The sequence below is a fragment of the Mya arenaria genome, chromosome 15 (assembly GCF_026914265.1).
Source record: "Mya arenaria isolate MELC-2E11 chromosome 15, ASM2691426v1".
In the NCBI taxonomy this organism is placed as follows: Eukaryota; Metazoa; Mollusca; class Bivalvia; order Myida; family Myidae; genus Mya; species Mya arenaria.
Window position 1 is genome coordinate 57,101,492 of NC_069136.1, and position 23,820 is coordinate 57,125,311.

The following is a 23,820-nucleotide window of genomic DNA, read 5'->3' on the forward strand; positions in this document are numbered from 1 at the left end:
GCACCAGTCTCTTCGGAGGCGTGGGTTCGAATCCCACAGCTGCCACATTTCTTTTACATAGTCTTAATAGATAGGCCAAGGTTGTGGAAGTTATCAGCCTGCTTTGAGGGGTTCGGGTGTGGGTTCGGCCATTTATTTGATTATTTCAAATATGTATTTATGCATTGAAGAATTTCTAAAAAGTCAGTTTATACCCATGTGTAACATTGAGAAGTTCATAAATATCCATATTTTCGCAAACTCCTACACCAAATAAGGCGAGTAGATTTAAATTGTGTCTCTTAACTTTATTTTGTAACGCAGTGTTTGTTATAATTGTCAAGATAAGGCTTAAAACTTTACATTTCAAAATATACTGGCCAGTGTGGGGGTCGAACCCACGACATTCGCGTTATTAGCACGACGCTCTAACCGACTGAGCTAACCGGCCTAGTTGCTTTCCAAATACATTTGTAATAATTTATTGTGAATACTCAATTGTTACACTGCCCATTAAAATAAGCATGCTTCTTGTTACAATAACTATGGAAATGGTCAACGTACTTTAGCAAATGTGTACTGCTTCATTTCTTTTCTATTTAAAGGTTGTCTTTGTGCTCTGTGATATAAATGTTATTGTAGTATTGATGAAATGGATATAATATACCTAGCTGATTTCCTTTGATAAAATATTTAGTGGCAGCGGTGGGATTCGAACCCACGCCTCCGAAGAGACTGGTGCCTTAAACCAGCGCCTTAGACCGCTCGGCCACGCTACCTGTTAACATACGCCGACTGTTATTGATTGTATGTAGTATACATGTATATGTTAACAATACGGGTGTTACATTTGCGTAGTTAAAGATACAATACCGAATAAGATAGAACTAAGTATAAACCTCTGATTGAAATGTGAAGGTAGCGTGGCCGAGCGGTCTAAGGCGCTGGTTTTAGGCACCAGTCTCTTCGGAGGCGTGGGTTCGAATCCCACCGCTGCCACATTTCTTTTTACATAGTCTTAATAAATAGGCCAAGGTTGTGGAAGTTATCAGCCTACTTTTAGGGGTTCGGGTGTGGGTTCGGCCATTTATTTGATTATTTCAAATATGTATTTATGCATTGAAGAATTTCTAAATAGTCTGTTTATACCCATGTGTAACATTGAGAAGTTCATAAATATCCATATTTTCGCAAACTCCTACACCAAATAAGGCGAGTAGATTTAAATTGTGTCTCTTATCTTTATTTTGTAACGCAGTGTTTGTTATAATTGTCAAGAAAAGGCTTAAAACTTTACATTTCAAAATATACTGGCCAGTGTGGGGGTCGAACCCACGACATTCGCGTTATTAGCACGACGCTCTAACCGACTGAGCTAACCGGCCTTGTTGCTTTCCATTTACATTTGTAATAATTTATTTTGAATACTCAATTGTTACACTGCCCATTAAAATAAGCATGCTTCTTGTTACAATAACTATGGAAATGGTCAACGTACTTTAGCAAATGTGTACTGCTTCATTTCTTTCCTATTTAAAGGTTGTCTTTGTGCCCTGTGATATAAATGTTATTGTAGTATTGATGAAATAGATATAATATACCTAGCTGATTTCCGTTGATAAAATATTTAGTGGCAGCGGTGGGATTCGAACCCACGCCTCCGAAGAGACTGGTGCCTTAAACCAGCGCCTTAGACCGCTCGGCCACGCTACCTGTTAACATACGCCGACTGTTATTGATTGTATGTAGTATACATGTATATGTTAACAATACGGGTGTTACATTCGCGTAGTTAAAGATACAATACCGAATAAGATAAAACTAAGTATAAACCTCTGATTGAAATGTGAAGGTAGCGTGGCCGAGCGGTCTAAGGCGCTGGTTTTAGGCACCAGTCTCTTCGGAGGCGTGGGTTCGAATCCCACCGCTGCCACATTTCTTTTTACATAGTCTTAATAAATAGGCCAAGGTTGTGGAAGTTATCAGCCTACTTTTAGGGGTTCGGGTGTGGGTTCGGCCATTTATTTGATTATTTCAAATATGTATTTATGCATTGAAGAATTTCTAAATAGTCTGTTTATACCCATGTGTAACATTGAGAAGTTCATAAATATCCATATTTTCGCAAACTCCTACACCAAATAAGGCGAGTAGATTTAAATTGTGTCTCTTAACTTTATTTTGTAACGCAGTGTTTGTTATAATTGTCAAGAAAAGGCTTAAAACTTTACATTTCAAAATATCCTGGCCAGTGTGGGGGTCGAACCCACGACATTCGCGTTATTAGCACGACGCTCTAACCGACTGAGCTAACCGGCCTTGTTGCTTTCCATTTACATTTGTAATAATTTATTGTGAATACTCAATTGTTACACTGCCCATTCAAATAAGCATGCTTCTTGTTACAATAACTATGGAAATGGTCAACGTACTTTAGCAAATGTGTACTGCTTCATTTCTTTCCTATTTAAAGGTTGTCTTTGTGCCCTGTGATATAAATGTTATTGTAGTATTGATGAAATAGATATAATATACCTAGCTGATTTCCGTTGATAAAATATTTAGTGGCAGCGGTGGGATTCGAACCCACGCCTCCGAAGAGACTGGTGCCTTAAACCAGCGCCTTAGACCGCTCGGCCACGCTACCTCTTAACATACGCCGACTGTTATTGATTGTATGTAGTATACATGTATATGTTAACAATACGGGTGTTACATTTGCGTAGTTAAAGATACAATACCGAATAAGATAAAACTAAGTATAAACCTCTGATTGAAATGTGAAGGTAGCGTGGCCGAGCGATCTAAGGCGCTGGTTTTAGGCACCAGTCTCTTCGGAGGCGTGGGTTCGAATCCCTCCGCTGCCACATTTCTTTTTACATAGTCTTAATAGATAGGCCAAGGTTGTGGAAGTTATCAGCCTACTTTTAGGGGTTCGGGTGTGGGTTCGGCCATTTATTTGATTATTTCAAATATGTATTTATGCATTGAAGAATTTCTAAATAGTCTGTTTATACCCATGTGTAACATTGAGAAGTTCATAAATATCCATATTTCGCAAACTCCTACACCAAATAAGGCGAGTAGATTTAAATTGTGTCTCTTAACTTTATTTTGTAACGCAGTGTTTGTTATAATTGTCAAGATAAGGCTTAAAACTTTACATTTCAAAATATACTGGCCAGTGTGGGGGTCGAACCCACGACATTCGCGTTATTAGCACGACGCTCTAACCGACTGAGCTAACCGGCCTTGTTGCTTTCCATTTACATTTGTAATAATTTATTGTGAATACTCAATTGTTACACTGCCCATTGTTTAAGAAAATTGTAAAACCAATTTTATTATATGGATGTGAAGTGTGGGGCTACGGAAATAATCATATTTTAGAAAAAGTACAGTTGAAATTTTTGAAGTATGTACTAAATATTAAAAGCAGTACACCAAACTGTATGGTATATGGCGAAACCGGTGTAAAGCCATTGCAAATAGATATTGATACTCAGATGATCAGTTATTGGTCAAAGCTTATAGCCCCACACTGTACAAAACTTCCAGTATCTGTTTATTATGTTATGCTAAGTAGATATATGTATGACAATAGAATTAGATACAATGAATTTCAATGGATAAAACATATACGAAACATATTTATTAAATGTGGTATGAATAATATTTGGGAAAGTCATGAGTTCCCAAACATATTATGGCTTAAAAGATCCGTTCAAATGAAATTATCCGATCTTTTCAAAAACGAGTGGTATTCTACTTTAAATACGTCAAGAAAATGTTGTAGCTATAGACTGTTTAAAGAGAATTTTGAATTCGAAGAATATTTAGTTAAAACACCTGCTAAGTTTTTAAAATATTTAGTTAAATTCAGAACAAGAAATAATAGACTACCAATTGAAGTAGGAAGCTGGAACAATATAGAACTGAATGATAGAAAATGCGAACTTTGTGATAAAAACAGTATTGGTGATGAATTTCATTAGTTATTAGAATGTAGCTATTTTGCCGAATATAGAATAAGATTTATTGACAGACAATTATACCGATATCCTAATGTTTTGAAATTTAAAGATATTATGAATATCAATCCCAATGATTATATAAAATTCATAAAATTATGTAAATTCCTCAAGTGTATTGTTAACAAATTTAGTATAAGAATGTAACACTATGTTCTCCTCCACATATATTTGTATATGTTTGATATTAAAGTTTCAATAACAAAAATACTCATATTTAGAAAATCTGTATTAATATGTCCAATATATTTTGTAAAGCCTCATAATGTTGTATTGTATATGTACCCATGCTCTTTTTGTCATGTACTTATGACATGAGTGATGTTAAATAAACTTGAAACCATTCAAATAAGCATGCTTCTTGTTACAATAACTATGGAAATGGTCAACGTACTTTAGCAAATGTGTACTGCTTCATTTCTTTCCTATTTAAAGGTTGTCTTTGTGCCCTGTGATATAAATGTTATTGCAGTATTGATGAAATAGATATAATATACCTAGCTGATTTCCGTTGATAAAATATTTAGTGGCAGCGGTGGGATTCGAACCCACGCCTCCGAAGAGACTGGTGCCTTAAACCAGCGCCTTAGACCGCTCGGCCACGCTACCTCTTAACATACGCCGACTGTTATTGATTGTATGTAGTATACATGTATATGTTAACAATACGGGTGTTACATTCGCGTAGTTAAAGATACAATACCGAATAAGATAAAACTAAGTATAAACCTCTGATTGAAATGTGAAGGTAGCGTGGCCGAGCGATCTAAGGCGCTGGTTTTAGGCACCAGTCTCTTCGGAGGCGTGGGTTCGAATCCCTCCGCTGCCACATTTCTTTTTACATAGTCTTAATAGATAGGCCAAGGTTGTGGAAGTTATCAGCCTACTTTTAGGGGTTCGGGTGTGGGTTCGGCCATTTATTTGATTATTTCAAATATGTATTTATGCATTGAAGAATTTCTAAATAGTCTGTTTATACCCATGTGTAACATTGAGAAGTTCATAAATATCCATATTTTCGCAAACTCCTACACCAAATAAGGCGAGTAGATTTAAATTGTGTCTCTTAACTTTATTTTGTAACGCAGTGTTTGTTATAATTGTCAAGAAAAGGCTTAAAACTTTACATTTAAAAATATACTGGCCAGTGTGGGGGTCGAACCCACGACATTCGCGTTATTAGCACGACGCTCTAACCGACTGAGCTAACCGGCCTAGCTGCTTTTCAATTACATTTGTAATAATTTATTGTGAATACTCAATTGTTACACTACCCATTAAAATAAGCATGCTTCTTGTTACAATAACTATGGAAATGGTCAACGTACTTTAGCAAATGTGTACTGCTTCATTTCTTTCCTATTTAAAGGTTGTCTTTGTGCCCTGTGATATAAATGTTATTGTAGTATTGATGAAATAGATATAATATACCTAGCTGATTTCCGTTGATAAAATATTTAGTGGCAGTGGTGGGATTCGAACCCACGCCTCCGAAGAGACTGGTGCCTTAAACCAGCGCCTTAGACCGCTCGGCCACGCTACCTGTTAACATACTGTTTCCGTTTTCGATTATATCTAGTATGTAATAGTTTTATATTTACAATATTAGTGTTACAATCGCGTTGAGTTAATTACTTTACCTTATAAGATTTAACCTAAAAATAAACAATTAAAAACAGCAAAAAATAAGAAAAAACATTCAAATGTAAAGATAGCGCGGCCGAGCGGTCTAAGGCGCCGGTTTTAGGCAACAGCTTCTTTGGATGCGTGGGTTCGAATGCCACCGCTTCTACTAAATATTTGATCATGTTAGCCCAGACGATGTCGACTCATTGAAGGATTACGAAATATACAGTACAATGAATTGCCCACATCATGTTCAATCAAGGTCATTCTCATTTCGACAAAATGTTTTCATATAGAAAAAAATGGTCAGTAATAGTAAAAAGATCAAACATCATTTGGTAGGTTACATTATATTTTTTATTAATGTACGTAATGTCGTATTCTGGTCTATCTAATCGAGAGAGCATTTGGTTATTAGAATAAAGAAAAATTATGACATAAATCAAGCAAAAAATATCTATTGAAGCAACTAGTACGAAACATAGCCAAACAAATCAAGGTGTGAAATTCTTACCTGAGACCGCGAAAATGACATGCGCCAAGCAAACAAAATATTAAAACTTTGGACCGCGGAAATGACATCGACCTGGCGAAAAGTCGACCCTGGCGCATTCGGTCGATTTTTATATGAACATATAGTGAGTAAAAAACAGACCTTTACCACCAGTTCGAGCCAACGAGGAAATTGAGCCAAGCGATATCAAGCCAACGGGTTTCGCCTGTAATTGCAAACTATAGACACAGCAATGGTTGTTGTTGCGATGGGTATCGAGCTTGATTCTCTAATATGCTTTGGTAAAATAAAAATCTTGGCTTATGACGTTCCATAGCGACACCTTCAATTAGTTATTCGATAAGTTACTCGCTCACATCAGAAGTTCACGTGCGAGTTAATTCTCAGACAGAAACATGTTCAAACATACACCATTCCGAGCAACGTTTTGGGATGCTGTAAATCAGCGTACTATTACCGATCATAAAGACTTCACAACCATGTGATGCACCGTTACTTCGATACGGAATCGATACACTCACTCAAGTGCATCTAAATAACAGTGCCCCCAGATATCACATCCATTGTCCACACTGCGGAATACAGGAGGTACAGGTTGTCGATAAACCATACGAACACAACATTCCAATGTTCATGAACAAGAGGCACAAGAGGGCCTATGCTCTACTGGCATGGCTCTTGTGGTCATTTTCAATCCAGAGCATGTACGTATGAGAAATAGGCAACAAATATATAGTTCACTTTTTGTGTTTGGGTTAGCTAAAAAACGCATGTTCAACAACTGAGGACAGAAAGTGTTGTAAGCAGATTAGTTGCATGAACTATTTTAATATGTGCCCAGTAAAGGTAATCTGAGGGTAAAAAATATTTGCTTTCAAAACTGTACTCGTGGTCAAAATTTCATTTCTGTAGCTTTAAAAATAAAAAAAAAGTTGGTCAAAAGGTCAAGGACATCCGAAGACAACATTGATGCTCGTTTGCAAAACTGAGCACATGGTCAAAATTTCATTGTTGTAGCTTTAAAAATTAAAAAGTAAGTCAAAAAGGTGGGGCTTTTGCCAAAGGGGCATAATTTCAAATGTTTTGCTAGACGGTTATCATATGATGTTCCACAACAAATATCAAAGGTATGGGCCTTGTGGTTTGAAACAAGAAGATTTTGGGGAATATTTCTTAAATAAGTTTCTAGGAAACTTGTGACCTCCGGGGCAGTGCCAGTTTTGACCAAAGAGGCATAATTTGAACAATGGTAGTGGACCACTAGATAAAGCCTTGTTCAAAATAGCAAGGTCTGCATAGCTGCTTCAGACAAAAAGGTTTTTAACATTTCCCAAGTTAAGTATACCAAATCTGTGGACCCTGGGCGTGGCCAGTTATGACCTCAGGGGCATAATTTGAACAAACATTTACAAGCAATTGTGACTTTACATGTAAACTTGGCTAAAAATAGACTTCGATTATGTAGACTTGGCTAAAAATAGACTAAGCTAAAAATAACATTTTTTTTATACTTTCAAGACCTATAATCTAGGCATGCATGGGCGGATCTGGCTCGTTTTCGGAAGGACCAAGCTCTAATGGATATCTATATACTGTACAAGTTTCATCGAGACACAATCAAAACTGAAGTCTGTATCGTGTTCACAAGCAATTGTTTACACAATCGCATTTTTTATACTATCAAGACCCATAATCTAGGCATGCATGGGCGGATCTAGCTGGTTTTCGAAAGGAACCAAGCTCTAATGGATATCTAGATACTGCACAAGTTTCATCGAGTTACAATCAAAACTGAAGACGGTATCGTGTTCACGAGCAATTGTTTACAGACGCACTGATTTTTTATACTTTCAATGCCCATAATCTAGGCATGCATGGGCGGATCTGGCTTGTTTTTAGTAAGGTGTCGAGCTCTACTGGATATCTAACTACAGTACAATTTTAATCGAGATACAATCAAAACTGAAGACTGTATCGTGTTCACAAGAAATTGTTTACAGACGCACGGACGCACATACTACGTACCCATTACCATCGCATAAGCTCTTCTGGCCTTTGGTCAGTAGAGCTAAAAATCAGTGTATAATTAAAGATGGATACTGGAGGACAGCCTAATATGTTATCATTAGTCGATCGCGAGGGAAATAAACTTATCCCACCTCATGTTAACATTGGTTAGATCATATAGCATTATTATGTTATTGTCAAACAGCTGTCGAAACACCATCGGTATTCCACACGCAACATTCAGTGTGGGATGATAATCTTTGAATTTGCTATGAACTCAGAACATTAACAGCAGTGTATCAGAGGGTTCGACCCCAGATTGCACAGCCAGTGTGTCTCCTGTGAAATTTTACTAGGAAGAACCACAGATGGAAATAAATTCAGAAATGTTTGATAGGTTTGAATATTTTGATTTATATAAACATGAAGCATGAAAAAGAATGGAATCAAGTTTTTAAATATTTTATTATCAATAAACCTTTAAGGCAATAACAGATTGCACACATAACCGCCAATAAAAAATGTTGTGGGAAATGTGCAATATTTTACAAGTGATGAAAAATGACCTAATGACACATCAAACATTCATTGAAACCATATTCTTTAATAAATATCCTCTTGAACTACTAGCAATCTGACAAATTAAATGTATTCAATAACAACATATACACACAATAAGGGTTTTTGCCAGATTTTAACAATGTGCTTCGGAAGAGAGACAGTGTCATCGGTGGTAAGGCAGAAACTGCCACAATGTCTCGGACTGTGGAGGCCTTGAACATTATGAATAAGACAGAAAATGTTAGCAATTATGTTCCATTGAAGTAATATTAGGTGCCAAATATTTAAAGTTTGTATGTATTTATATTAGAAGTTTTATTCAAAACCAAAAAAACTATTTCAATCTTAAGCATTTCATTCTATAAAGGCAAAAATCTTTAGCTAAAACCCTTGACAATACACACTATAAAACAATGCATTCAAAGGAAATGAAGTCCTTTCATTTAAAGCATTACTCTGTTTAACAACATGATTTATCCAATGATACGAAAACGGACACTTGCTGAAAGCTGTGAAATGTCAAATGTTTAGTGATGACTTACAAATAATTGTGATCTAAACATGAATGTGTAAAATCATTCTCATCTAGTTCAATTCAAAATACATACTGAATTTAAAAAAAGAAAATCACAATTTTTAAAAAACAGTTACGTGTTAATTTGAATATAAAAAACAAATCCACGGTCTCAATGACTATGTTGAGGAACACAAATTGTAAAATTGAGAACCATTCCCATTACAATCAATATTGGATAATATACATGTCCTTTTATCTATATAGAAAGCTTCTATAATGTATTAACAATTTATAAAATTGTTGTTCTTTTTCAATCACAATCAAGACATTCACAAACATACTACATAATAATGTAATATCAAGAATTTTGGTTGGATACTAGGTTTCATTTTAACAACTTTATTGAATTTTTGTACTGGCATAGCCAAGTAATCTTTGTTTAACATAGTCAATTACAGAATTTATTTTGAATTATATATCATGAATATGGATACCGACTCGAAAAAGTGAGTGTACGATACATTCTACATTCGTTGATAAAGAGGGTCACATATTCTTATCATATAAATACAGCCTTTGTGAAGCAACATAATAGGGTGGTTTATGAAGAACATACATGGAATGGATTTCAATCTGACTTCATGTTGAGTTTTGACATTGGCTAATGAATAATGATGGTACGGCAAAAATGTTTTACAAAAACATAGTATGCTTATAATATTACAATGTGCTTACACTGCGGACCAAACAATATCCCAACATAAGCGTTCTTATCTTAGCCCTGAGTCAGAGAGTCTACATTAACTCATATGGCGGCCTGGAGGCTGTTTCATCCGGACTCTTAAGAGCAATTTTGTTCCTAAGAAGAGTCAAAATAACAGTGGAGTACTCTGTTACAATCATGGAACAAAATGGCTCCTACGATTTTTGATGAAAAAGCCCCTTAATTGATTCAAAGATTAGTCATATCTTCAATCATCTTAAGTGTGAGAGAGATCTTAAATCTGTCAAAATGCCACAAATTGCAACCCGTTGATTTGATTACTTTCTCAAGTGTTTATTTTTAACAAGGTTTAAGTTTAAAGCTCACAAATATGTAGCAAAATAACAGATGTACGACACTAAAATAATTTCACTTTACCAAGTTCAAATTTTCAGCACGTCGGAATATATTACAAACTTTAATAAGAAATACACTTAAAAAGTCCTAGAGTCAAAATCCAAACACAAGTAGACTGTTACCAGGGCTGGTACAAAATCTAGATTTTGCAAAACCCGTGCAGTACTATGTTCAATGCCAGTTATCGGTGGAAAAGTCATTCTTCAAACTTGGTGATCCAATGCGAACTTCTAATTTGATAACTGAATATATCCAGTGAAGTTCGTGCACTGGACAGTTGATGGCAATAATGTAACACAACTCATTTAAGTGACCTAGACTACATTTAACATCCCCATCATTGCAGGATTTTCTTCCTTGAACACCTTAGGCTTGTTCAGCATAAAAATCTTAGGAGCAATTTTAGAGGTTGGCCTATTTTAAGCATAAAAGATCCTTTGTTAGTTAATACAAGTACTTTCAATAAAGGCTTTTAAAATATGGTAATGTCCGACTGAAATGTAAGTTTTGAGGTTTGAGAATTTCTTACTGACTTCAACAAGACACACAATGAAATTCAAACTCCATTCCAAGAAAAGTATTGAATGAACACTTATGTTAACTTAAAACTTAAGCTTTATTCAAGGTGCTCCTACGATTCTTGCTGAAACAGAGCACTAATACTAGCGATATACCTTCAGCAGCAATATTTCTTAGAACAAAAAACACTATGATGTAAGTTTGCAAGGTATGGTATATTAAAGAGTTATCACAGACATGTACGTGCACCAGATCAATTGAAGTGGAACTTAAAGTTGAACCCTTGTCCGCCTCCGTGTCCAAATGGGTTGAAGCCAAAGGGGTGGCCGCCGTGTCCCTGCTGTTGCTGTTCGGGATCCAGGGGATCTTCACCCGCGTCATACTTCGCACGCATCTCTATAATGACAATAATTGTACCATGTTTGGGAGTGTTTCCTTTGTTTTTGTTTATACATTGACTCCCATTTCGGAATGGTAACAATTTAACAGGAGCTTAACTGGTCAGTTACTAGAGTAAAGATATTGAAGAGTATAACCAGTGTGTGTATATACCACATGATAAATTGTGTCATATATGCTACGTCGGAAGGCAATATTTTGTTTTGAATGAATACTTTAAACAAAGATAACTTTACTATTTTTTTCACTATTTCATTTAAACATAGCGCAGTCTACGCCGCTTACAGAGCCCCGCTGCTTACAGAGCGCTTCCTTTTATATTTTACCAGAAATTGAAGTTTATTGTCTATTGAACACTTCGACAAACCTTTTGGCAGAACCACTGCCTAATAGAGCAATGTCAAAACATTATTTTGGAAACTGGTTTGAAGAAACAATTCACCAAATCAAACTACAGTAATAAAACGAACATGGGAGAGACTGCCCTTTGTTTCATTTAATACGGTGTAGAAAAAGAAGTCATCTTTGTTTCAAGTTTTCATTATAAGCAAAATGATCTGCTATTTAGGCTTAGCTGGAGCACTGCAAGAGTATAATGAATGGATATAGGCTAATACAATACAGTAACATTTTTTTTGAGCGAAAACTATGCTTGAACAAGCATTTTCAGTGAAATATCCCCCGCCAACGATGGCTTGTTTGTGCTTGATGGCTTGTTTGTGCTTGAAGGTTAAAAAAAATCTCAGAAATAATAAGATAAGCACATTGGTTTATCCCTTTCCGAGCCAAATTATAAGTCGTACTCCGTTGTTGAGAACGTTGTTGAGAATAGTTGAGATAAAAATGTAGCGTAGAAATTCACCGAAGAAGTTCATTGCAGTTCATATAACATTCAAGTTTCATTAAATTCTAGCAGCTAGTTACTGAGAAACGGCTGCAAAAAAATGTTTTTTTAATAAATCAAGGGCAATAACTCTAAGGAAAATTGACCAATCCAAAAGAAAAATAGACAGGTATCATCACAGTATGTTGGTTCTTATTTATTCCAAGTGTCATGAAATTCTACCAGCTAGTTGCATAAAAAAGGCTGCAGATGGATCTTTTAATAAATCCAGGGCAAATAACTCATATAGAAATTACACAATCCAAAATATAAATAAACAGGCATCATCGCAGTATGTTGGTTCATATTTATTTCAATTTTCAAGAATTTCTACCTACTAGTTACTGAGAAATGGCTGTAAATGAGAGTTTTTCAAAAAATAAAGGGCAATAACTCCAAGTACAATTGACCAATCCAAAAAAAAATGAGCAGGCATCATCCCAGTATAGTAATTCATATCTATTTTAAGTTTCATGAAATTCTGCCAGCTAGTGACTGAGAAATGGCTGTGAATGTGCATTTTTCAAAAAATCAAGGGCAATAACTCCAAGGACAATTGACCAATCAAATTTTTTTTTGGATGGGCATCATTCCAGTATAGTGGTTCATATTTATTTTAAGTTTCATGAAATTATAGCGGCTAGTTACTGAGAAAACGCAGGTGACGGACGGACGGAAGGACGGACGGACAGACGGAAGGAAAGACGGACGGACGACGCCATTTTAATATCCCCCTCCCTATTTTATAGGCGGGGGATAACAACAGCATAAATTACTTTCCTGTAAAAATGGGTCCAAAAACATTTTCTCTACCTATCGCACATGGACAAATTCAAACTAACCTGGATCAGACAAGACCTCCTTAGCGGCTGCAATGTCCATGAAAACTTTCTCTGCATGTTTTTTCTCGTCCTCCTCCTGAAACTTGTCAGGGTGCCACTGAGCTGCCAGCTTACGATAAGCCTTCTCTATCTGTTTCTTCTTGGCATTCCTGAAATTGAAGAGTTTTATCATATTTATTTCTAATGTGCATGTATAACATTGCCATGTTCAGACAAAAAATGTAAGAAAGAAATGCATTGTTAATATTTTGATAAAGGCCTTCACTGTATGTCCAAATGTCATATTTAACAGTATTAAAGGTATAAAAAATAAAGAATCTTTATTTATATAAGGTAACCATCAAACAATGAAAAAAATATCCAAATTAGCTTAAATAAACTAGCTATTTAATTCTTTTAAGCATTCAGCATGAACTATAAATTCTTCTGTAAAAAATGTATTGCAATATAATATATAATTTATATCTATTGATATTCTGACTGACAATAGGGTATCGCAATATTTATCAAATTTATCACTGCAGCCCTAGTATACAGCATAAAATCAACTGAATAAAAAGTTTATGATATATACCTTCCGAGAACAAATCTGACACAAAACTTAAACAAGAGGCCCCAGCAAGCAGAAAAGCCCTACTCATTCTAAAAATAGTCGACCATATATATAGGTAGAAATGAAACTCTGGCCTACCTTTTTACGCCCAATATTTTATAGTAGTCCCTCTTTTTAGCGTTTTTGAGCAATTTTTGAGCACGGTCGACGCCTTCCCTGGCCCGTCGATTTTCCTGATCTATGTTTAAGGCAGCTTGGAAATCTTGCACCGCTGGAATTAGGCACATGTTAACCCTTATACATGAGCGCATATTGCAATAGAACACTAAGTTAGTGTCAGAAAAATTATTATCTTAAGCTTAAGCTAAATAAGGCTAGAGTAATAATTCCAGCCAAACAATTTGTTTCAAAATGTACCTCATTACAATAAAATATAAGGACTCAAAATCAATTAAGAGTCCATCATTAGTTACACTGGTTGATAAGATATCCCCCATAGAGTACAATGCTGGCACCTACCTTCCTCATACTGCTCATTGGCAATACGAGCCTCCGCCCTATCACACATAGCGTGCAGGTTCTCCGGCTCCATCTCCAATACCTCATTACAGGCTTTGATTGCATCACTCCCGTGACCAGCCTGAAAATTCATCAAACATGTTTTTATATTAAAAAAAATGTTTCATATTTTCTCTCAAGAAACAGAGATTGTTTCCAAATTTCTTTGGAAAGGACTAAGTTATGAAAGCTTTTACAATGTATTACTACAAACACATCATTTTTTCCATCATTATGTGAATGGGGTCCTTATAATTGTGAAAATAGCAACAAATTCCTATTAAAGATTGTGAATTTAAGAAAGAGTAATTCAAACTAGAAAAAAGGGCAAAAGCAGAATTTTAAGAATTTTAAGCGATTATGCATGCATTTAAACATAACTGAACTAGTTGACTTTTTGAGTTGAGAAAGAATGAGGATTGTAATGAGAAAGAATGAGGATTGTAAATATTGAGTCAATTTTTGGAATTGTGAATTGGGCGGAACATTCACTCAATTTTCAGTAAAAAAAACAACATTGCACATCTACATGTTAAAGTATATTTCTATATTATTTAAAAATATTAATTGTCTAACACAAAATCTACAGTTACATGTTGGAAAAACTCCTTATGAAGAACAGAATTTAATTGCTATTTTTCAGATCTTTATCAATGTATCTTCAGTCTACAAACCAACCTTTGCTAAACAGTGACATATATGGGACTTTGCTCTCTGTACGAAGGGGAATCCTTTAGGCTCGGTCTTCATAATTGCCTTGGCCTTGGCGACACAGTCGTCCCAGGACTCTGCGTTTGAAAGGTCCTGGGCTTCCTTGAGCTGTTTTGCAAGCTTCTTCACTTTCTTGTAGAAAGGGAAACACTCTTTATGGTCAGGGTCTAGTTTTAGACACTCTCGGATTTGGCTGTAAAACAAATGTATTACATATTAAGATCATGGGGAAATTCGGGAAAAATTGGAAAACTTGAAAAAAATGCTTAATGCTTGGTGACCACTAGCGCTCGCGATGGATCAATCGGCAAATTCCTGGTTGGGGGTCTAGGCAGGCAAATAATTTATTATACAGTCATGTAGTAAAACATAAGAGGCTCACAATAGAGTGGTTGCAAAAAAATATTTGTACTTGTTCTCATAGCTACAGGAACATGTAAGGGTTGCAGCTCACTTCAAAGCTGAACACTTCCAGTCTGACTGATTTGACAACCTTTTCTATTTATTGTCTCAGAATCAGCTGATTTTGGCATCAATGCTTTCAATTTAGTCATCATTTTTAATGTACCCACAATATAACAAGTCTCAATTGTTTAGAAAACTCCAGAAAATTTCATTTTTTCTTAAAGTGTTAGTAATGCTTTTAGCCATAAAACTTTTTAATTTTTTTACAGTGAATATTAAAAACAGCAATCAGATCAGCAGTCTTATATCACCTGTTTTCAGACATTTACACAAAATTTGGCTGATTTCAAGACAAAAAAATAAGAAGATGTCAAAACGGTCAATCAGTTCGAGTGCAGATTTAAGTCATTTGGAAATATCTGTTCTACCTTGTTCTTGTAAGCTCACTGGGATCGCATATATAACTTTCATTGTGCCATTGTCAATGTAATTCTAAGCTTTTACGAAGAACAAATACCTGGAGGAAAAAGCGCACAAAAAATATTCCTCAAGAACAAAGTACCCATACCAGTCAAGTTTCGCAACAAATGTAATGAAAATATGCTGTTAACAATTTAAACAAAAATATTATTCGACTGCATAGATTGACAAATTTGACAAATATTTTTTATCTTGTTTATTCACAAATTATAAACAAAATAAAACCAAATTATAAGAAGAGGATTTTTTCTATTATTAAAGGCACTAACAATTTATAATAACACCTTTGCCATCAACAAAAGTTCAAAGATTTAAATTTAAAAAGAAAAAGCCCCACCTCAATGATTCATCTGCATCACCCATCTCATAATACAGGTTAGCCAGCTTGAAGAAGGCGGGCGTATTATCATTCCTGAGTTTGGTGGTGGGTCGTATGTCTCCCACAGCCTTGAACAGATCCCCCTGGGCGATGTAACATTCTGCACGGATCTCGCGCAGCTCTGGATCCCATGGACACAGCTGAAGATATGATTGATGAATTTACAGGATGTTTTGTATATAAATATATATGTAAATTGTATTCTATTGAATTAGTAAGTTTTTGACCAAGGACAAGCCTTCAAGTTGTTAACTATCGAGTGTTTTCACCAAACCCCTGAGCCACCTATGCAGCATCTTATACTGCACCTATGTTTAAACCCAGAGTACAAAATATAACTTTTTTTACGCGAGTCTGACTTGCAATCAGAATTATTTCTGCCAATTTCAATAACTGGTAAATCAACTGTTATGTAACCTGCTTCACAAGAGAAAATGTTGTCCTTCACATGACTAACAAGGCTCACAAAAAGAAAATACTGCTTAAATGATTCCAATTACATTTTCTTCAAAATTGTCAAGGAATCCGACCCCCAACCAAGCTAGTTCTCTGACACCTCATTTGACCTTACAGTATATGTTGATTCCTATTAAACATCCAATACCATTTTGATATCATTTGTAAGTGCATGCTGATTAATGTATAATAAATGACCAAAAATGCATTATTCACAAAGTTACGGTATCACTGTTAGTGTATTTGCAATCTTCAAAGACCAGTAAAAGGGTTGTTTAATATATTATTCTTGATATACTTTTGTATATCCTTTATCTGCACATAAAACCCTTTCAAATGATACAAAAATCAGGGCTCAACACTAATGGTTACCCTGTGGACTGTCACACCCAATTTTTCACAGGACCAACAAAGCCAAATGGCTAGAGAATTTGTCTGCTTTTGTGATAACTTGCAGTACACTCTGTATTTTTTATGGGTAACCTCAGGTGATGCAGGCAATGTTCACACCGTTCTAAATTATTTCCAACCACAATGAAAGTCTATCCATAGAAATTTATTCGTTCACTCATACTTGCAAATAAAAGTTTGAAAAAGCAACTTTTTTGGTCATTGAAGGGCCATAACCTTCCCAATGGCTTACTATGTGCAGCTGCAAACAAAACCCCAGGTGTATAACTTCATTATCACAACAACATTCCCCTAAAGTTTCAAGACTCTAGGTCAAATAGTGTTGGAGTTTTGAATGACAAAAGGTCAAATAGTGTTGGAGTTTTGAATGACAAAAGGTCAAATAGTGTTGGAGTTTTGAATGACAAAAGGTCAAATAGTGTTGGAGTTTTGAATGACAAAAGGTCAAATAATGTTGGAGTTTTGAATGACAAAAGGTCAAATAGTGTTGGAGTTTTGAATGACAAAAGGTCAAATAGTGTTGGAGTTTTGAATGACAAAAGGTCAAATAGTGTTGGAGTTTTGAATGACACAAGCTTGCATAATACTAACAGACGGACTCACTGACGGAGTACGGACGGACAAGGGCAAATCATATGCCCCTCCCTCAATACATGGGGGCATAGAAAGATTATGTTGAGCCCTGCCAAAATAATATCGGGTCACCAGCCATCCGGAATTCACAAACCCACAATGGCATGTATTGGATACCTTCAAATATGAAATATTTAAAGACTTTCTCATAACAAATGGACAAGGGTGTTCCTATGGCACCACCTTACTTACATCAATGGCTTTAGAGAGCAGTATTATGGCCCCCTGGAAGTCATGGTTGTTATACAAGATCTTGGCATGCTGGATTTCCTCGCCCAATGGAGCTATTTGGTGAAGGTAGCCCACCGCCTCAGCATTATTGGGATCATAATGAACCTAGAATAAAGATCATTGATTCTTTTAAAATAATATCAATGAAAAATAATAATAATATCAATGAAAATATCAATGAAAAATAAATGTTCATATAATAACCTCATAATTTGGTGTAGGTAGCCAAACGCCTCAGAGTTCCTTGGTCAATTCCCAGTCAAAATAAAAGTACACTCACTGTTATACTATTGAAATATTTAAATTAAGCATAATACTAATATTTTGCATTTCCTGGGATTATGGGTCTATCTGGTCCATTTCTTTAGCAATACTTGGACCATTTAAAGAATAAAGTCACTATTGTTTATGATCAAATACTGGTTAAACATTTCAGTAAGATTTTTTGTGAGCTTTTTTGTAGTAACTGCTTCAAGAACCACAGCAACAATGATAAGAGTTAAAAAGATAAAGTACCGGTACATTTTGAATAATTGATGATAACAAATCAGCTACCAGAACATAGTTTAGGTACTTAGAAATAGACTTCGTTGAAACATAATGAGACATTAAATTTGATGATAGTGAATTTCCATCAAATTATTGGATTATTCAGCACTCCTGCCAAACAATATTTTACACAATCAATTATCATCATAATCAGGTACAAAATACACAACTGATAATTATAATAATCATGTACATTTTACAATATTGAGTATCACCATAAACATGTATGAACGTAGAGAATCTTCGTATACATACTATTTCTTCAAAATCTCTTGAAGCCTTATCTAGATGGCCCTGCTTTAAATATACACTGCCTCTTTGAGTTAAAGCCTGAAAATAGATAAAAAGATATCCAGATATCAATTTATTCATTAATATACAGACTGTCACACAGTATGTTAATGAGAAAACCAGCCTTTTAGTTCATAGGTTAGGCCAAAACATAAATGATTTGGTCATCCTTTTTAAAAACATGTAGGGGAGGTAGGCTTTATTTTTATTTTTTTATAAGGCCTCTTATAAGAATGTAGTTTTCATCATTGGAGAATGGTGTTAAAGTAATATTCTGTATAAAGCTTTAAAGGTTTTAAACTACATATTAAAATACACACTTTACAAATGACTATAAAAATGGCAGGGTCTGCACCTATTTCGTAGGTACATGTAAGGTCAGGTAACCTGTTTTTTAGGCCTAAATAATAATAACATCTAATTCTTAATTCTTAGAAATTGAAAAGGAACCAGGTGCACTGCTAAGTGAACGCCAACCCTTGTCTATTGTAATTTATTATGTTAAACAAGGGGAGTAACTTCACAAATAATTATTAAGCTGGAGCAATGGGTCCTGCTATATTTCCATGTACATATTGTCCCATGCAACATGTGAACCAATTTTAATTTGGACACTGTGAATGGTATTTCAGTTAAGGCCAAGGTTTATGTTTTAGGCACCATGATGCTGATGACCACAACAACGCTATAAAACTACCTCCCCTCTTTCTCCAAAAAAAAAAAAATAATGAGCTAAAAAAGACAACAAGCAAAGACATTCTGAAGCATTGATGCTCAAAAAGTTATATTTCAAGGATTAAAAGCATAAACCTTCCAGCTGATTCTTTATTCAATGCCAATTACAACCTGTTTGCTATTAACACTCTGGTTGCTGTTCACGTAAATACTTACAGCTGCAAAATTTGGCCTAAGCTCTATACTTTTATCAAGGTCTGGCAGTGCCGATTTGGATTTTCCCAGGGCTAAATGCACAGTTGCTCTTCTAAAATATGTCAAGTAGTTTGATGGATCTTTGTCTGAAATAAATAAAGAAAACATCCATATTCCCTTTTTCAGTGAAATAAACACATAGATATAATACATTTATGTATATTCAGATCACCATGTAATATTGTTTGCATTTTCATTTGATAAACCTTTCGTCAAAACCCAAGATTAACTTATTCATCCATTCTTTGACTTTTATTACCATGAACCAGTATCTTACAATCTTAATACAGGCTACAGGTAGATTTTGGTTGATATCCCTTAGCGTTTTTCTGGTACCGTTATCTGTCACTACAATATGCCCAATACATTGGGCCGGTTGTTCAGAACTTTGCTCAATGTTGTTAACGTCATTGCTGTTAACTTTCAAATCATAAATGCTCTGGAAGGACTCACTTGTGATCTGTTGTATTTCTTACAAGATTTGGGACAGCTGTAATTGTTTATATTTTAATATGTGAGCACATAAATTTTTTCACGTTTAAAAGTTAACAACAATGTCACAATGTTAATTATAAAATAATTTTATTAACAAAACTCTAAATAATCTGCCAATTATTATGAAATGCATATGATGATGAAAAGATGGTCCAGAATGGGCCAAACATATTGTTGGATGGTGAAGAAACTCTGATAACATGAAAGAGAATTCTCATTAAATGGTTACTGCATACTAACCTACTGCAATGTCAAAGTGTGAGAGGGCCTCTAAAAGGTTCCCCTTAGACAGCATCTCTCTGCCAAGGTCCAGGTGGACTGCAGCATCGCCACTTCCCCCATGACAGCCTGTAACCAGTTCATGTTATATTATTACTTTTGAATGTTAATCAGACATGGCGAAAGTTCAGGAAAAGGGTCAGTTATTCATACTGACAGTATCTGAAATTTTGTGATTCAGAAAGAAACCGAACAGTCCTAAAAATAACTCCTTTATGTTTTTTATTTCAGATCCATGCAGCAAAACATCTGAAAAATATTCCATCAATAATGGACATTTTACTGGTATCTGAGCGGAAATGACCCTGATTCGTAACAGGACTAACAACAATATCTGGAATAGCTCTCCCTGGTAATAGACTAGGTTAGATTTTTCATCCAGAGATCTTATGCATACTTTCCTGAAATCCAGTCACAAAGTCTATTTGATATATTATGATAACATTAAATATCATTACATGAGCTGTAGCTTCATTTGAATGCATGCATCCATAATGAAATGAAAGTCCAAAAGGTGGCTTTTTTGTCTGTCCCAAGACCCAGTCATAACAAAGACAGTCCTTCACTAGAATTACAGACATTACGGACCATGGGCATTACAGACCAAACATAACGGACCAGATTTGGGGACATAACGGACCATGTTTCGGGACATTACGGACCATCTTTAGAAACTTAACGGACCATGATCTATAATGTTATTAACATTTTTTTAATTTATTCACTTAATCGTCTTCATTCTTTAATAAATACTTGTATATGAGAGCTCATTTTCATATGACACCTGCCATTAGGGGTAAAAGACCAGTGTACATCAACAGTAAATAAGTCTATAGTAAATTTATTTTTAATAAAATAATATGTTAAATAATTATGTCCTTGATGAACAAAATTTGAAAGATCGTCAATAAAAGTATAGTTCATGGTCCATAATGTCCAAATATGGTATGTTATAAAGTTAAACAAACTGTGAGTAAAATTATATATCATGGTCCGTAAAGTCCCAAAATATGGTCCGTTATGTCCCCAGATCTGGTCCGTTATGTCTGGTCCGTAATGTCCATGGTCAGTGATGTCCGTGACCCATTCACTTTAATATAAAAAAAATTCATACTCGTGAGTTTATTAAGTTTTCTAGAACATGAAAAACACAATTTTTTTATGCATTCAACAATGTTGTCAGAAAGTTATGTAATCAATTATAAAATCCCAGATCGATCGTTGAACATGTGTGAAAAACAATTGTAATTTTAACCTCCGAAATCTTATGTATTAATTGGAAAACCCAATTCACACATCATATGGAGACTGAAGAACTACAATCACTCAATAACAAATCTGAACCAGTAAATGAATAGCCAAGTGTAACAATCAAGTACTCTACTTCTAATTTGAGATGATCTATATCCACATGCAGAATACTGCAAACAGCCAAACTAAGGCAAAATTCACTCACATTATTTAAATGTCACTCACAGTTTGCATGTATGTGAGTCCAAATTCAAGCCTACCATGTTAAAAACTCACAGTTCAAAGTCATAACAACAAAACTTATGCAGTGAAAAATTGTTTGCAGATGAACAACATTATCGATATCATCACCAGCTTTATCAAGCAATATCCCCAAGCAGGATGAAAAATTTGATCCACCTCCTGGTTCCCAGCTTTGAAGATGAGTATCACCCATAGTAGCGCTAAAAAAATCATTCTGTACGATTGGGAAAATTTTTGTCCATCTTGCTTAGAACAATACATACCCCGGAACAACGGGTTTTCGACCGCCTAAGGATTATTTACATTTTAATCATAAATAAGTGATAATAAAAAATAAATGTTTGTGTGTACCATTTAAAGCAATCATTCATCTTTCAAAAAAACAAAAAAATAAAATCTGTTTCAATCGTCTGTTGTTTACATTTTGAATCCAAAATGGCGGCTGTCACATGTTGTATTTGACCTAGATACAACATGCTTTCGACCATGACCTTTAACTATACTTCGCAACAAAAGTTTGTGCACAATATTGTTTTATTTTAATTTGTATAACTTGTTAAAACTGTTTAATTTATTTATTTTTATAAAAAGTAATTAAATATTTACATATTTGCCATACAGTCACTTTTCAGTTACTTATCACCACAAGAGAGGCAAAGGAATGCATCATCCCTTCTAATGGCTTTTACATGGGTACAAAATGATAAATTCACCCATCATGAACCCTGTTATCACTGGTCCAACTCTGAATGAGCCTCAAATGACCTGCCTAGGCTGCAATATGTATAATTCTATGGTTACTGAGCACCCAAATGCAATTCAATATAGTTACCTGTAGATAAATTGCATTAATTTTAGAATAAGCAACATACCATATTTTGATGCGCTTTTAATGTTGTGCACTGTGCTTAGAAAACAATAGGGCATAGGTTTTAGGCTTTGGTAGACATGTGAGATCTGGCAAACAAAAACAACACGATTTTAAAGAAGTATTTTACATGTGAAATCATTTTAAACGAAGGGTCTAATTTGGCATTAATTAAAAATGACAAATTGGTGTTGTTTCAATTATAACTTAAGTTTTTTTAACACTACCATTCCCATTCTTTTTCAAATGAAGTTTTCTGACTGTTCTACTGTTATGGCTAACAATTTGAGCTTATTGTTACCGGAAGTGACGCAAAATAGAAGTGTTTTACCCATTTTCAGGAGGCGGTCGAAAATAGGATGTGGTCGAAAATAGGTTGTTCCGGGATATACAAAATAGTTTTTTTCAGTTAAAAAGAGAAGAATTGCTAAGCATTGCTAGCTTAAATAAAATGCTCTTTATAACAGTAGAACACAGTGCCTGTGCAGAATAGATAAATCAGAAAATGCTCTGGTTTTCACGTAATGAGGCATGACAACTATCAAAACCATTAAAGTTTACCTTTATTGTATACCCCAGATTTTTTACCGTAAACACATTTGATTTTGTCAAATATTCAACGTTTTAATTAATTTAATAATAATGCCCTTCTAAGTTCATGAAGTTCTAAATTGAAAGTAGAACTCAGAAAGTGAAAAATGAGTTTGAATAAAAACAAACACAATTTACCATCAAAATAAAATTCCAACGAAACAGTCAGAAAGGCAAGTGATTTGAACACTTGAATAAAATTAATTTGCTCAATCGACATCATCTTTACATCAAAACATCGCCAGTAACTTTTAGTGGACTTGTCAACTTTTGTGTATTTACTCGTGGGGAAATCTCATTGGTCGCAATCATTTCCGGATTTTGACTGTTTCTCCAGTAAAAGGTTACAGCCAACTATTTTACGGTCAACAATTTTGCATCATGAAATTCGGTCTTTGGCAATAGACTGCCCACGAGAAAACGAAAAAAAATCCAGACAACAACAAGTTGGCACAGTGACACTTTTTTAAAACATCTAGTTTAATATTTGAAGAGACAATATGTTATT

General features: G+C 34.9%; 1 protein-coding gene and 15 non-coding genes across 16 annotated transcripts in view; 5 read left to right on the forward strand and 11 right to left on the reverse strand.

The window, feature by feature from the left end:
- Trnal-uag (transfer RNA leucine (anticodon UAG)) overlaps window positions 1–45 on the forward strand; it is an 82-nt gene extending 37 nt beyond the window's left edge. The window contains exon 1 of the tRNA in view: window positions 1–45. This exon is cut by the window's left edge and continues 37 nt beyond it. This is a non-coding gene — a tRNA (tRNA-Leu).
- A 311-nt stretch (window positions 46–356) lies between these two features.
- Trnai-aau (transfer RNA isoleucine (anticodon AAU)) lies at window positions 357–430 on the reverse strand. The gene has a single exon. It is a non-coding gene; the product is annotated as a tRNA-Ile (tRNA).
- Window positions 431–676: 246 nt separating this feature from the next.
- Window positions 677–758, reverse strand: Trnal-aag (transfer RNA leucine (anticodon AAG)). The gene has a single exon. It is a non-coding gene; the product is annotated as a tRNA-Leu (tRNA).
- A 138-nt stretch (window positions 759–896) lies between these two features.
- On the forward strand, window positions 897–978 carry Trnal-uag (transfer RNA leucine (anticodon UAG)). The gene has a single exon. It is a non-coding gene; the product is annotated as a tRNA-Leu (tRNA).
- Window positions 979–1,290: 312 nt separating this feature from the next.
- On the reverse strand, window positions 1,291–1,364 carry Trnai-aau (transfer RNA isoleucine (anticodon AAU)). Its single transcript has one exon. It is a non-coding gene; the product is annotated as a tRNA-Ile (tRNA).
- Window positions 1,365–1,610: 246 nt separating this feature from the next.
- On the reverse strand, window positions 1,611–1,692 carry Trnal-aag (transfer RNA leucine (anticodon AAG)). The gene has a single exon. It is a non-coding gene; the product is annotated as a tRNA-Leu (tRNA).
- A 138-nt stretch (window positions 1,693–1,830) lies between these two features.
- On the forward strand, window positions 1,831–1,912 carry Trnal-uag (transfer RNA leucine (anticodon UAG)). Its single transcript has one exon. It is a non-coding gene; the product is annotated as a tRNA-Leu (tRNA).
- A 312-nt stretch (window positions 1,913–2,224) lies between these two features.
- Window positions 2,225–2,298, reverse strand: Trnai-aau (transfer RNA isoleucine (anticodon AAU)). The gene has a single exon. It is a non-coding gene; the product is annotated as a tRNA-Ile (tRNA).
- Window positions 2,299–2,544: 246 nt separating this feature from the next.
- Window positions 2,545–2,626, reverse strand: Trnal-aag (transfer RNA leucine (anticodon AAG)). Its single transcript has one exon. It is a non-coding gene; the product is annotated as a tRNA-Leu (tRNA).
- Window positions 2,627–2,764: 138 nt separating this feature from the next.
- Trnal-uag (transfer RNA leucine (anticodon UAG)) lies at window positions 2,765–2,846 on the forward strand. Its single transcript has one exon. It is a non-coding gene; the product is annotated as a tRNA-Leu (tRNA).
- A 311-nt stretch (window positions 2,847–3,157) lies between these two features.
- On the reverse strand, window positions 3,158–3,231 carry Trnai-aau (transfer RNA isoleucine (anticodon AAU)). The gene has a single exon. It is a non-coding gene; the product is annotated as a tRNA-Ile (tRNA).
- A 1,306-nt stretch (window positions 3,232–4,537) lies between these two features.
- Window positions 4,538–4,619, reverse strand: Trnal-aag (transfer RNA leucine (anticodon AAG)). Its single transcript has one exon. It is a non-coding gene; the product is annotated as a tRNA-Leu (tRNA).
- Window positions 4,620–4,757: 138 nt separating this feature from the next.
- Trnal-uag (transfer RNA leucine (anticodon UAG)) lies at window positions 4,758–4,839 on the forward strand. The gene has a single exon. It is a non-coding gene; the product is annotated as a tRNA-Leu (tRNA).
- A 312-nt stretch (window positions 4,840–5,151) lies between these two features.
- Trnai-aau (transfer RNA isoleucine (anticodon AAU)) lies at window positions 5,152–5,225 on the reverse strand. Its single transcript has one exon. It is a non-coding gene; the product is annotated as a tRNA-Ile (tRNA).
- A 246-nt stretch (window positions 5,226–5,471) lies between these two features.
- Trnal-aag (transfer RNA leucine (anticodon AAG)) lies at window positions 5,472–5,553 on the reverse strand. The gene has a single exon. It is a non-coding gene; the product is annotated as a tRNA-Leu (tRNA).
- Window positions 5,554–8,603: 3,050 nt separating this feature from the next.
- LOC128220359 (dnaJ homolog subfamily C member 3-like) lies at window positions 8,604–23,613 on the reverse strand. Its single transcript, XM_052928721.1, has 11 exons — window positions 23,451–23,613; window positions 20,321–20,428; window positions 19,547–19,671; window positions 18,620–18,694; window positions 17,777–17,920; window positions 16,043–16,224; window positions 14,788–15,013; window positions 14,071–14,191; window positions 13,690–13,822; window positions 12,999–13,147; window positions 8,604–11,270 (listed from the first exon to the last, which is right to left on the reverse strand). The coding sequence occupies exons 1-11, from the start codon at window positions 23,533–23,535 to the stop codon at window positions 11,128–11,130; spliced, it is 1,491 nt and encodes a 496-aa protein (XP_052784681.1). The 5' UTR covers window positions 23,536–23,613; the 3' UTR covers window positions 8,604–11,127.
- Between the last annotated feature and the right edge of the window lie 207 nt (window positions 23,614–23,820).

Bases quoted from the DNA above. Each gene is read 5' to 3' on its own strand.
- LOC128220359 (XM_052928721.1), bottom strand. From the start codon at position 23,535: ATGATGTCGATTGAGCAAATTAATTTTATTCAAGTGTTCAAATCACTT. The intron at 18,695-19,546 runs GTAAGTATTTAC...ATCTATTTTCAG, and splicing joins TTAGGCCAAATTTTGCAGCT to GCTTTAACTCAAAGAGGCAG. The intron at 14,192-14,787 runs GTTGGTTTGTAG...ATGAATTTTCAG, and splicing joins TATGTCACTGTTTAGCAAAG to GCTGGTCACGGGAGTGATGC.